We start from the raw sequence: 13,669 nt of genomic DNA on the forward strand, positions 1-13,669 counted from the left end.
ATCTTGTGAAGCCACACTACCCTTAGCCTACATACCTGTCCCCTGCTACTGTGATCTCCTTACCAGCTGCACATAGGGGGGCAACCTGAGAGTTGGATGCTTGTCTTGTCCGAGACAACGGAAACAACAGGTAGCGATAAAAAAAGCCGTACTGAAAAGCGAACAGCTGTAACGAAGATGAGCGAAGAAGCCTAATTCTAGAATACATCATCCCTTGCCAACAGGAAACTCGGTTTTGGTTCCATTCTCTGCTGGTGCAATTTAGGAACCACCGTTCACTTTGTGAGCTTTCCCTGCCGTACCGAGAGACAATAGAAAGACCGTGAGAGGAAGACCTTCAGTCGATTCTTTTTCTTCCTGAGATTGAGCAGAGAGACTCCGGGTGTATAGTGTTCGCTTTCTGAAAACCAAAATGACTTCCCCGAGGGACACGCTATTCGGACAAGACACGTGTGCGCTCTGCTCTTAGCCAACTTACCTGTCCCCCGCTACTGTGACCTCCCTAACAGCTGCACATACGGGAGCAAGCTGAGAGCCGAATGCCTGTTTTGTTCGCGACAACGGCAGACAACAGGTAGCGATAAAAAAAGCCGTACTGAAAAGCGAACAGCCGTAACGAAGAGAGAAGAATTCAAAGTCCAGAATACCTCATCCCTTGCTAACAAGAAACTCGATTTGGGCTCCATTCTCTGCTGGTGCGATATGCGAAGCACCGTTAACTTCGTGAGCTTTCCCTGACGTGCCGCTCGCTCTCTCGAAGTCAGATGACTTCCCCGAGGGAAACGCTATTCGGACAGGACACGTGTGCGCTCCGTTGTCCTCACAAGGTATCAACTTCATCTGAGGAGAAGGAACTAAACCTTTCCGCGAAGCAGTGCTCGATGGCTTATGGCAGAAGTGTAACGCATGTACAACAGCCCGGCGAACCATGCAGTCCGAGAAAATCACACAGGAACCGCGTTTACGCTTCTTTCGCTTGTACTTCGTCGTTTTCTTACCAAGAGAAGTACGGTTCAGTAGTGAACTTCCTGTGTCTCAAGAGTTTCCAGTTAAATGTGAGTCGGAATGCTAACCGCAGGTCGGCTGCATAATAGACGTCACTCCTGTGTCCGCGTACAGAAAAGCCAGGTGAAACTCTCACGGTTGAACTGAAGAGATGTACCTGCGTCGCAGCGTGCTAGAAGAAACTGTAGCAACGGGCACATCCGAAGCTCTGAAAAGCCCTGTTTATATGCTATACTTGGTTGTGTCTAAACAAACAACGGGACTTCGAATCGTCTGTCTCCTCACGAATCCACTACCAGAAGCACAGTAGTAAGGGCCATATCCTACTCTACCGTGCCCTGTCAATCCGACTTGAGTGCTTCCCCGAGTGTATCTTCTGTCTATCCCCGCCCAGCCCGCCCCAATTATACGACGGCAAAAGAAAATTTCTACAGCGGCACGAAGCTTCAGGCCACAACCTGCCAACCTGTATGACCTGAGAAGCTTGAATACTGTCCGGCTCGGCATTCCCACCTCCCATGACTTGATATTCAGTGTCAAGCACTACGACACCTGCAATACGTTTGTCCGTAATATCTTTGCTTTACCGACGCACAGTAAGTTCGCTGCGCCACAACAGGCGGACAGCGAGTCACACGGCGACTGCCTCTGCCGCGCAAACGATTGAAGACAGAACAGTCGATTTGATTGAAACAGACCGCCTGTATTCAAGAGAGAACCAGGCGCAAAACCCGCGCTCATCCAGTTACTAAACAAATGCCAGGACTCACTGGCGAAGACACCTCGTAATCAAAGAGAAAGAAAACTCGCGACAGCAGCTGCGGCAAGAACACCCGACACGTACAAAGACGAACTCGACGCCAAAGTGCCAGAAGAACGTGAGGCCGGTGTCGTCGTCGTTGTCGTGACGGCGGATGTCCCTGGGTCCGGGTTGCGGCCCCTCTGTTTCGTTCTCTTTGAAGCTGGCGCGTAGATGAGAACATCGCACCTCGAGTTCGCATCACCTGGAGTTGAACACCTAAAGCAGAAAAGCCTCGGCTTCTCCGGAAGAGATTGTAAAGTAAGCTTGTAACTCTTCGATCCCGCGGCACCTGTAGAAATCTCAGTGAGAGAGGCCCCTTCGGCGATCTCAGTAAGCGCGGCCTGATGTGCGCAAAAATTTCCGGTTTCAGCTTGTTTACTTTCCAAAGACGGCAGCAGTTTCGGTTGTCTTGCAGCACAAGTGAAGGTTGCTGCCAGATCGGATTCGTCGTCACTGAAAGCTGCGACAGCATACCGCCGTGGCTCATTACCGCACGTGGCAGTATCTGCACGCAAAAAGCAACGTATTCACATGAGAGAGGGAGTCATATCCTTTGATAGGTGCCTCCTAACTACGACACGGGTCTACAAGCTGAGATCTCCGAGAAAGCTCTTCAAACATGCACGAAGCGACACCATGAAGCTGTGGACTAGGCAAAAGAATGGAAACCCTCCCGCTGCGCCGGAACGAGGACGAGCCTCTTCCCTACAACGAGATGACATATGTATGACCCTGGAGACTCGTTCAGCGCATAGACGCTAAAACGCTGACGCCTGAAGCCCTTGAGTCCACCATCCTGCCGTCCGCTACAACACGTCTGTCACACAAACCTGAGTGCCGACTTACTTGTCAGCTGTGCTTTGGGTGCAGTAATAACGATATTGCATTTCTTCCCGGCATGCTCGCCACGGGTCGCTGAGCATACGTAACAGAATTGCTTGTCTTCATCAAGCGGGGAACCACCGGAATAGAAAACTCTGTATGACGGCTTTGACCCTTGCGCTTCTACGACATCCGTAAACCCAGACATAATGTCTCTGAGTAGAACAGGAGTGGAAGTGTCACACGACCCATCGCTATTCACCCTGAACACGGACCCCCTCGTGCGCGGGGTAAAGTCACCTTCCTCTGGGCAACGAAACGCAATGCCTTGACTCGGCGGCGTTGTTAAACGAAGAATGCCGTCTTTCCCACTTTCAGTGGGGTATGTACATTCCTTAGGATCCAACTCCTCTGGGGCCAGAGGAGGGTCTGACCCCTCTGGAATGACAGGTGGCAGCTGCGCACGGTCTAGATCGAGCGGAGATGGTGTCGCAGCTCCGGCGGCTTCACTTAGACTACGAGTAATTCCCGCAGCGGACGCGAGAAGGGTAACCTTCACCGCGAACCTTAAACGCCCGGCGAAAGCCATTCCGGAGAGAATAACAAACCCTCAAAAAACGACGGCACTGGGACACAACGGCGAAGAAGAATAACCTGTCTCGGAGCCCGTCCAGAAAACCGAAACGGCCCCGTTTCCAGAACAGCCTCGCCACGCAAAAGGACAAGCTCACTCTCTTTGAAATTGTTGGGAGGCTACACTTGTAGAATTGTAATGAAAGAACTGATCTACTGCACTGCGTGACGAGTACCCGAAACTCGCGGCGTCTCGCCAGTCCCCGACCGGGCACCGACTGGTAGCCCGCTCGTCTCAAAACCGACAATCGACAGCAAGCGGAAGATACGTCTCGGTGTGACGCCACCTAAGCCGGCGGGCATCGTGGACGAACGGGCTGGGAGGAGAGGAGGCGTATCACTCCCCCTGAGACTCTGAGACATCCCGCGAGTCCGTACGCACTTACGGGGGTACGCCCCTTTGTTTGAACAACGCGGTTTACCTGTCATGACTGGGCCGCGCACTCTAGAGCTGTGCGCTGTCACTTCGAGAAGAGAAAGGGTAGTTGTCAGATATAGCCTCTCTCTGTCGTCTCCATCCCTACGTAGGATTTTGATGTAAATAGGCTCGTGATGCTCCTATGACTGCGCAAGTGCCTACGTTGTTGGCGCTACAAACGAGTGAAATAGCTAGCTCTTCAGGTTTGCCAGTAGTAGTTTGTGTGGAGAGTCTTGTTACACCGCCATACTCCACTCGACAGAACCGACGCCCGTCGGGACAGGAAAATTTGAAAAAGCTGAACAGGCACCCCTGAGGGCGGGGTATTGTCTCTGGCTATATATATTACATCCCTGTCGCAGCCGAGCGCTAACACGCTGGGGGGTGCCGAGGAGTATAGTACACAATGTTGACAATGGCTGCTTGTCCTTTCAAAGCTGGTGGCGTCAGTCAAGCGGTGAAAAGCAGGCCAGTGTTACTGGCATGTTTCCGTTTCGGTGGTCGCACCCAGCTACCCATCTGCTGAGGGGCAAAACAAGCTGCGTGCCTCTGTTGGTCAGCGGAAGAGTATTTCATGTGACAAATCTGCTGACTATCAGATCGTCGTTCTTCTTCGGTGAGCAAGTAAAGCATATTCAGCTGAATGGCTTAACAGCATAGCTGTCCCACGGGTCTGGCTCTGGGGATCTGTGTGTCGATGTTCCACTTTGAATCGACACGCATTCGCTCGGTCCCTCTTCGAGGGAACAGGCCGGCGCTGTTGCGCGGGAGTGATAATGGAGTGCCGAGAAGGAAGAGAAGAGAGGCAGAGAGCACCCGCCTCGAAACTATGATTAAGGGAGACGTTTCCTTTTTTGGTCAGTTGTGTAGATGTTTCCTTTCTGACATCGTTTTCTTTTTCTCGTACTCGCAGACACAATTTGGCCTCCCTTCTGTATCTAAGCTTCTTCCGCGCTGCCTTCCCCCAACACGATTGTGTTATTACTCGAGACCAGTCGTCAGCTGTTGCATTTCCCAAGTTAGATGACAAGCAACTCTAGTGGTTTTCCCCGCTCCCGCTCTGCCGGCTGTCTAGGAGTTGCCGTTCACGTAGGCTGGCTATGCCGCTTTTCTCCTTCCTCCAGCACTTGCCGCGCGTATCACTGTTAGGTTGGCCGTCCTCTGTGTGCCCTTAGACATCCTCTTACACAAAGATGTTATCAGCAACTTCGGGAAGGATGCCCTACTTCTGCAGAGGAGAAAGGGCTGTAAAAAGCTTCCAGAGACACCAGCGTCTGAGGAAGAGTAGCACTACTAAGCTCGTAACTGGGGGGAAGGAGTCTGCGCCGACATCTTATGCTGTACCTCCGATGAGGAACAGCGTGACTAATCCTGAGAGTACTGGTAGCTCTAGTAACAGGTGTTCAAGTGGCTTTCCAGATCTCCTTTTACGGGGGCAGCTCCCACTTCGTTATTTGCCAACATCCTCTTCCTCTCAGAGCCATACCAGCAGTCAACATTCCCGAGCTTGTTTCTTCTTCGGTACACCACCACCTCTCTGCCACTGTGGAAAAACTAGTTTCTCTAAATCTTTTACATGCAATCAAGAAGACACACACCCTTTTCATTTCGATTCTAGCCACGCATCTCGTTCGTCTGGCTTTACCCAATGCACCGGTCATTGGGAGGTGTTCTCCATGGCAGCTTCCCCTGGTTGTTTTTATCCTCTCTTTTCTTCGCTTTCTATGACACCACTAAGTCGTCGGCAGGGTGGTGGTAGAGCGCTTGTATCTACTTCGACGGAGAGTCCATACTATGGAACTAGTTTGATGTCTTTTTCTTCTTCTGTTGGAAAGGCCACATCGGGTCTTTCGTCTCCTTCTTTCCTTTCTCCATCACAACACAGACTCAGCTTTCTCTCCTCCCGGTTCCATACGGGGAAGACGGATGGCTGTCCTTCGTTCTTGTCGAATTTTGTCGATGGAAGTGCCCGAAGGTTGTTCTCCTCCGCGCACAGTCGTCGTACTACGGACGCCTTCTGGTTACGCAATCATATGGGTGTTGTTATTGTTCCTCACCAGACTGCTTATGTTGTGGAGAGGTAGGGTTATGGTGTCATATCTTGTATGTCGGGTATCGATCAACTACTACCCGTAGCCCACTTCCGTGTATTACGTTACACGTACGCATTCAGTATCTATCTGCATATAAAGGCACGTTTGCATTTACCTGTTCTGTGGCATAGGCGTATATGCCTCCGTTTCTTCTGGAAACTTAGACACAGGTACTAGCCGAACCGGTTTCAGCGTGTCGTCGTTCTCTCAGTTTCTCCAAACCCAAAGACTTCGTCACCGCGCTGCGGCAACTGTATAGGAGGAAAGGGCTCTTCTGATCTCCAGACTTAAACTTGCCCGACATCATCTCTATTGTCATCCACTATTGCTGTTTGAGAACATCCACCTATGCCTGCTTGACAGCACATCGGGTGCTCGAGATGAGCACCGAGCGTGACAGCGCGTTTCACTCTTTTCTGGCTCCTCGTGTCTTTCCTTATTCTTTTCAAAAATCTTCTTTCTTCTCCTTCCAGTATGCTTTTGCGTTGTTTCCGTTTTTTACTTTGGGGATGGCGACATGTCGCTGTCGTGTATTTCCCGCACATTGCGGTGAAGGTGGTCATGCGTGTTTGTGGCTCTGTGTGTAAGTGTATACCTGTGTGTGTATGTCTGTGTATGTGTGTATGTGCTTGTAGGTTCGGAAAGTATCTTCGTACTTTAGATTCAGGCATCAATTTCCTTGTGCCTTTTGTCGATAAGATTGCTTATGCACATTCTCTTAAAGAGGAACCTATTGTCATACCTAACCAGACCGCTATTACCAAAGATAATGTAGGCGTCCACTGAGGAAAGTCTCCTTTTTTTGGGGGGCAGCAGCTCAGCGCTCTGCTTCGCTCTTTCGGCAGTCTGGATACTTGAGCGAGTGTGGCGTTTCTTTATTGGGGAGTTCTTAACTGATGTCTTGGTGTTTATGGCTTTGTCATTGCGTCCATGTGTGTCGTACCACCATTCTCGCATAGGTATGTATATGTATAGATGAGGAAGGCGGTGTGTAATACTCGGGTGCTAGTTAGGAGGTACTCTAGGAAGAGGTGAACGGGGGAAACACACCCCCGAACTTAGAGTGTTTCCAATCGAATGCAGCCATGTTGTAACTGTTGGGATATATACAGGCATCTACATTGATATATTCCATCCCTCTACCGAAAGGGACACGTGCAGATACTCCGGAATAGGACTACGAACAGCTTTTTTGTTGTAGGGGAAACGTAGACCGGTGCGTGTTGTGGTGGCGTCGAAGTTTGTGCTTGTCTCTGCGTCCATGTATTCGAAAACTTTCTTGTGGCAGCTGCACGTTCGTGTATATGTACCTACATCTCCCACCTCACTTCTTAGGGAGGCGCCAACAGAAATTCCTCGCGATCTGCTAGATGCGATTAGAGCTCAGGTGTCTCACGGACATTGTAGGGCCTGGATGCACGGACAGACGGTCACCACCTCACCATCGTAGTACATTGCCCTGCGTTTATTCCCCCCGTCTTAGGTTGTTGCGCTCTCGTTTCTTTATGTCACACAGGTTACGCTACAAATAGATGGAGTCCTATACGTGAAGATCTGCAACGCCTACGATGTAAGGAGGAAACAGGACGGGCAGCCACTTCTGATGTTCCCGTCCATCCCCGCATACTTGCGTTTCTGCTTATCAACAGGCGACATACACAGTCATGGGCTTGATCCGCGGTGAAATTTGTGAGACATGTCTTAGTCGTCTTCGTCTGTTCTTCTTTATCGTGGGTGCACGCTGTGTCTGAGCGTCTAGAAAAGTCCAGTAGTGGAGTCCGACCGCTGTATACCTTTCACCGAGGGAGGAGGCCTTGAGCAGCCTACTTGTTCAGCTGTCCGTGGAGGCCGTGAGTAGTGAGGTATCCTACGTGCATGTGGGTGTATGAATCCATAAATAAACGCTCAGCCATGCATGCGGGCATCCGGCGGTTTCCTCGTCCTCTTTCTGTCCTCTAACAACACCTTCTCTCGAGGAAGAGCGACCCGTGCACACGAAGATTCGTGTGTCGTTTAGCGTTGCAAGGGAGTCGTTACTTGTTTTGTTGGCCAAGGTATCTTTTTTCGAGATAGCTCAGTTGCCTAAACCTCTCTCTGGATTGTCCGTGCCTAGTTGGAGAAAGTACGGAGAGGGTAAAGAACCGCAGGATGACGTTGGTCTTCTTGTCTGTGCTTGGATTGCATACTCAAAGTGGACGACTGCAGGGCCGAAATATAAACGCTTGCATGCGGTCCTTTTTCTCAGGCGTCGTATGGAGTTACAAATCCGATTTATGCTGTATCGCAACTAGCCCAAACAACGATGAGGTCGGAGTTAGGGAAGCTAACTCTAGATAATACGTTTCTTGAGCGCGACGCGCTTAATCGAAGTATTGTTCAAGTAAGCGGCTAGTAACAGCTGTGGAAGATAGGATCTCTCGATAGTGGTTGGTTGTACGTTTGTGTTTCCCAGTAGATGCAGATGCGTGTTTGTTTTTGTACCTTCAGACACGCTTAGAAGAAAAAATAGAACATACAGAGGATTCTCCTCTCCGCCGGGTATAGACGTGTACGCGCCCCCAAGTTCATGTATCCGACTTGTACAAAAACCACACTGCTTGGCTATGCTTCCAAGCGCGAGCAGAGATCTCGCTGTTCACGTGTATGTGTCGGTGGTACATAGAAGCTAGATACACCTGTGTGCACGCTATCTATTCAAGGAGCGCACCCTGTCACATGAGACTCGCAAAGTCCAACGAGGTGCAAGGAGTACGTTGCTTAGCACTATGTTTCTTGCTGTCATCCAAAACCGAAATCCCAGGTTGGACCGGGATTCCCATTCACGGCCAAGGTATTGGCTTCCGTCGTGCCTTCCGCCCCAAGATGTGCATTTCACCTGTTTAGTCCGAGCGTCGTTAGGGTCGCGTGAATCAATCATGAATGGCAATTGCTCCTACGGAGAGAGGGAGTAAGAGTTGACTATAGGTGTGGTCACGTACGTATGTGTGAGTCTGTACGGGCACTTACCACAGACATCGGTACATACACTTGAACCGGACTGCACGCTGTGACCGTCTGTTGGCTCTCAGGCAATCAACCAAGCTGCGCAGCCGTGGGGAGTGACGTGTCTGCGTTACGAGATCCGAGACATTCTTCTCCCTACTAACATCCGAGCAGCTATGGAGAGACAGGTGAAGACAAGGAACAACTTTGTGACTATGTGCGACTAGTTGCTACTTACGTAACAGACTTCTTGCTTGATGCCTTGTCTGTGGTTCGTCTTCGGAGCATCTGATGACGAAGGAAAGGCGGACGAAGCAGGTGGAGTAGCCGGAAGTGTACTCCATAATGAGCAAGTCAAGGACTTCTGTCCCAAGCGTGGCTACCTCGCGATCTAGACAGACTACAGGATCTGGAGAAGAAAGAGATTCTCCTATCTCAGAAAGAGTTTTGTTGCTTCTTCTCCGCGAGACCAAGTGTGTGACTATATGTGTCAGCATCTTCACCTGTGAAGATCTTCTGTTTTCCTGAGGTGAAGGAGAGCACAAATGAATGGAATGCTATTGTTTGTTTCTGTCTTCGACCTTAGGCCGAAGCAGAGAGACGTAAGAGAGCAGATATCTTGCGTAGTGAAGGTGAAAGAGAGAGTGCTATCAACCTAGCTAAAGGAGAAAGGGAAGGCGTCATTCTGCGGGCTGAGGGAGAAGCAGCCGCGGTTCAGCTGAAGGCAGAGGCAACTGCAGCGAGCGTACGGAAAATTGCTGAAACAACGTCTGTACCTGGTATGTGGACAGGCGTGGGAGTCTTGGGGGGGGAGAGGAGATAACAGAGAGAGGGAAAGGCGACCAGAATATTTGGAATAAAACCAGAAAGGTTTTTTATTTCTCTATGCGCTATGAGTGCCGAGATAGGAGTACGCATCTGCTGATGAAAAGACGTGATCTTCAGTCTCCTTGTCTTTTTTTGATGTGAAAGAGAGATTGTAGTGGATACTCGACTCCGATTACGTGCTACCACTTGCAGGGAATGGGAACGGTATCAGGATACGTTATGTATCTGTCTACATGCTTATGCTAGCGCTTGCTACGATGTTCCCTTGTTCTACATCCCCCACGAGATTGTTGTGCGCAGAGCAGGCTGCTGAGATTTCTTTGTCATCTTCTTGTTTCGAGTAGAGGTCGTTTGCTGACGAGTGGCGTGTGTCTCTTGATGGTGGGAAGGCTCTCGGTGTATGCACGTGTACGGGTATCGAGGATAGTCCTTGCCTGCACATGTCTACATATCCATATACGGGGGAAGGCAGGTTACATGGGAAGATTTAGATATGAAGGAAGTGCATGAGGGATCACGAATGCAGAGTTATAGGCGGCTCTTAGCTGCATTCAGGAATTCACCTTAGGGGGACTACAGCTGTAGGTGGGGGTAATGCAGCTATAAAACTACCATTACACGACGACATATGGATATGTGGACACGGGGGATGGACGTGAAGGATAGACACATCAAACATCCATGCGTTTGTGTGTCTCTCGACACATGCTACCTTTGCTTGATGTATCGAGGGCTTTGCACGTTTAGCAGGGAATCTCGGTCTCCTCCTTGTCTTTCTTTTTACCAGGTGGAATGCAGGCTCTGAGTTTGCAGCTAGCTGACAGCTACATCGGAGCATTTGGCAAGCTAGCTAGCCACAGTAATACACTTGTTGTACCAGCTAACGCGGGTGATACAGCAAGCATGATTACCCAGGCCTTGGGCATCTTCAGAAATGTTGACAGTGCAAGTGAGAAAATCCTTCTTTTGCGCTCCGACTCTATATTTTTCAATGTCCGTGGTCTTCTGCTGCGGTTGGCCCAAGTGATTTCTATCTTCCGCGCCTATTAGTATACTCTCACGTGCCACTGAAAAGCCAGGGAGAAAGGGAGAAGGCTCTTCCATCAGTGGTAGCTGTCATACGTGGAGGTGTCTACTTCGAAACATACCCGCGATAGAAAACACCGTGTGATGAGTGTTGATCCCTCCGTCTAATTCGCGGGCTTCCTCTGCCTCCTTCCACTCATGCTCTTTCCCTTGACACCAGCAATCGGTGGAGTATGAACTAGCACACTCAGCCTTTTACCATACTCCGTCGTATTGGAGTAGGTACAATTACGTTGTCGGCGCACCTCCGTCTGATAGGCTTATACCTATCCTATAGGTCCAAAGCATACATGGTTATGTGCATCCATCTCTTACGTATCAAATCTGCCTAGCTTGTGTAAGTAACGCCCTGACAGGAAAAAGCGTGCAGAAGAGTTGTCAGGTAGACACGTGTGGAAGGAGGCAAGTGAAGCAAGTTCGTGAGGCTCTACGGAGTAGCTGTACTTTATTATTCGTGGTTGCTTGCATTGTTGTTGTGATTGTCTCTCTGTCATCCGAATATGTTTCGCATACAAACAGCATCCACCTGGCTATCCATTGCAGCAGGTGTTCAGCTGTACTACAGATACGTTTCATTCCCGTTGATAAACCAGATTTCACTTGCATAGCATCTGCTTAATCGAACAGATGGACGGATCAAGGGCAGCCACTTGTATTCACTCACGCACGCAATTTCCTCGCCGGCTCAGGTTCTTCAAAACTGTGGTGTGTCTCTACAGTCAAGAGCACCGCCGTACCCGTGATCGAGCCCTCTCCCTCCTCGAAGCCTCCGAGCAGCTAAACCAACAGTTTTGTCGTGTCACAAGAAGACAATTGGAGTGGCGAAGGGTAAACAGTGGGGGCGTCTTCTCCCCGAACACATGCCGTACTGCTACAGGGAAACTGGTACCTACGACATAGAAAAGCAAACCTACCCGACTCTTGGCTCGCTGTGTATATCTGGTCACATAGTCTCTCAGTTCTCGTTTTCCTGGACGATTTTATCTCGTGTCTTTTCTTCAACGGAGGAGACCTACGGTGAAGTTGCATACTCAGAGCTCTCTGTTCGATTGCCGAGACTGTAAAGCTCCTCCCCCTTTTTGACCGTTAAGGGATATCTAACGCTTTTCGCCTTCCCTGCTTTTGTGTAGGCTTCTCTGGTAATGTGTGATAAACCACATGTACTGTGTTCGCACAACGGCCCAAGGCCAGAACGTACACTGGTTTCTGTGTGTATGTGTAACACTGCGGGGGTCTTCTTCGCATTGATATGCAGCTCATTTTGAAGAAATCTGTTTTTCTTCAAGATCTGTGCAGCTAGAGTGCCTTGTAATTAAATCGTCATCGTCCTTCAGTTTTGCTAAGCGGATTGTCAGTACTCTTCGTACCCGGGGAATACAGGGGAGATACCACACGCGTGCTGAAGTCCCAATAAGCCAATAGTCGCAGTAGCTGTACGGCTACGACTACTACTGCTAGTAGTGAGAAGTATCAGGCAAACTCCGTTATTTCCGTCGCGTGTCTTTACATTTCTTTTTCTTCCGTTCTGGCCTAGACGCAATCCCGTAAACAGACGCGATGCTTTTCAGAAAACTTCTTACCGATCATAAAACATCAATCAGGTTCCCCTGCAACGCCGGTTTAGCGTTAAAAGGTAGGGACGTCCGCGTGGATAGACACTTCTACGAGGAACGTATCTATATATATACGAAAACGTTCTGAACGAGGAGAAAGGTTCTCAGTACATTTAGTTGTGGAAAACTTGTCAGCAAGTCCTTCAGACTGCATCTCCAGTTGGACAGGTAGCTGCTCACGTGGAACCCTAGACACGTTCTGAGAAAGATCCATCATTCTTACGACCTCAAAGAGAAGACGACAGCGGCAGGGAATGTTCAGAAGACGATCTTCATAATTCTTTTGACTCTCTAAAGCCCTCTCAAGGGCGATCAATCACTCCATTTCCCAGCCCTGCCCTTGGGCCGCGTTCTTGTGCCCTCTCACGATAAAACAGGAAATGGTGAAAAGCCATGATCACTCGAAACACGAGGAACGGCTTGCGTAATCTGTGCGGCCATCATGAGGAACGGCAATCAGCTGTCCTAGGCGGGTCTCGTTGAGCAGCATGAACGGATATATGGAGGAGTCGTAATAGTGGTAAAAGTAACAGCAGCAGAAGAGAGAGAGATTGTTCGCTTGAGGTACCTCCTCGGAGAAGACAAGAGAGTCTTGATGAGCCTTTTCGAACAAGCGTGCGTCTTTTCTTCCCTCCTTAGCCAAAAACAGATTTCTCCCTGTGTTACGTTTTCCGTGTTGTGGGTCGTGTATGCGAAAGACTGAAACACTATTGTGAGAGTTTGGGTTCCCCTCTTCACATGGTGTTTCAAAAGCCACATGAGCTACAGGGTATTTCACGAGTACTGCTACTATTCCTAGGAGAAAGAAAAAAGAAAGAACAGGGATGAGATACATACCTGGAACTACAAAGTCACAAGAATACTCACTCTGGCCCGACTCAGTATACCTAGATACCTTTTACAAATGCTTGACGAAAACTACGCAAATCGTTGTCTACTTCTTCTTTTCCCCTTCTTTCCTTTCTCCTCCCCTTCCTCCTCTCAGGGAACTCTCTGTTTCCTGAGAAAGAATGTCTTCAGTTTCTCCTTCGGTACATGTTGCCCAGCCATCCATCATAGTGAAGAATGAACCATACCTCCTGTCTAAACAGGTTGTCATTGGCACACATGTACACCCAAGTCTTCTTGCGTACCCTTAGCTCCTTTGTTCTTCTTCGTCCCACTCCTTTGTCCCTCTTTAAACTCTCTGGTTTCATCCTTTCTTCTCTTCTTTTTTGTTCATTTCCGTTCTGTAGAAAATCGATCTCATCGAGCTTTTCATACCCGCTGAGACGATAGCTGCTGTTGTGATCTTTGCCGCGTACGTCTCTTACCCCATACCTTTTTTTTAGGTGCGAACGCTTCATCATCATCCTCCTCCTCGTCATCAGGATCTTCATCTCCACGG

At 49.5% G+C, this 13,669-nt stretch overlaps 2 protein-coding genes across 2 annotated transcripts; one reads left to right on the forward strand and one right to left on the reverse strand.

The window, feature by feature from the left end:
* Window positions 1–1,794: 1,794 nt before the first annotated feature.
* On the reverse strand, window positions 1,795–3,218 carry CSUI_001000 (sag-related sequence srs17b; the record flags this gene model as incomplete). Its single annotated transcript, XM_068061206.1, has 2 exons — window positions 1,795–2,312; window positions 2,654–3,218. 2 exons carry the CDS (start codon window positions 3,216–3,218, stop codon window positions 1,795–1,797), a joined length of 1,083 nt encoding a protein of 360 aa, XP_067926820.1.
* A 1,010-nt stretch (window positions 3,219–4,228) lies between these two features.
* CSUI_001001 (spfh domain band 7 family protein) lies at window positions 4,229–12,273 on the forward strand. The gene is made up of 8 exons (XM_068061207.1): window positions 4,229–5,760; window positions 6,409–6,544; window positions 7,290–7,343; window positions 8,019–8,153; window positions 8,842–8,943; window positions 9,342–9,534; window positions 10,371–10,532; window positions 11,389–12,273. Exons 1-8 carry the CDS (start codon window positions 4,874–4,876, stop codon window positions 11,448–11,450), a joined length of 1,731 nt encoding a protein of 576 aa, XP_067926821.1. The 5' UTR covers window positions 4,229–4,873; the 3' UTR covers window positions 11,451–12,273.
* The last annotated feature ends 1,396 nt before the right edge of the window (window positions 12,274–13,669 follow it).

The sequence above is a fragment of the Cystoisospora suis genome (genome assembly GCF_002600585.1).
Source record: "Cystoisospora suis strain Wien I chromosome Unknown contig_392, whole genome shotgun sequence".
Taxonomy (NCBI): domain Eukaryota; phylum Apicomplexa; class Conoidasida; order Eucoccidiorida; family Sarcocystidae; genus Cystoisospora; species Cystoisospora suis.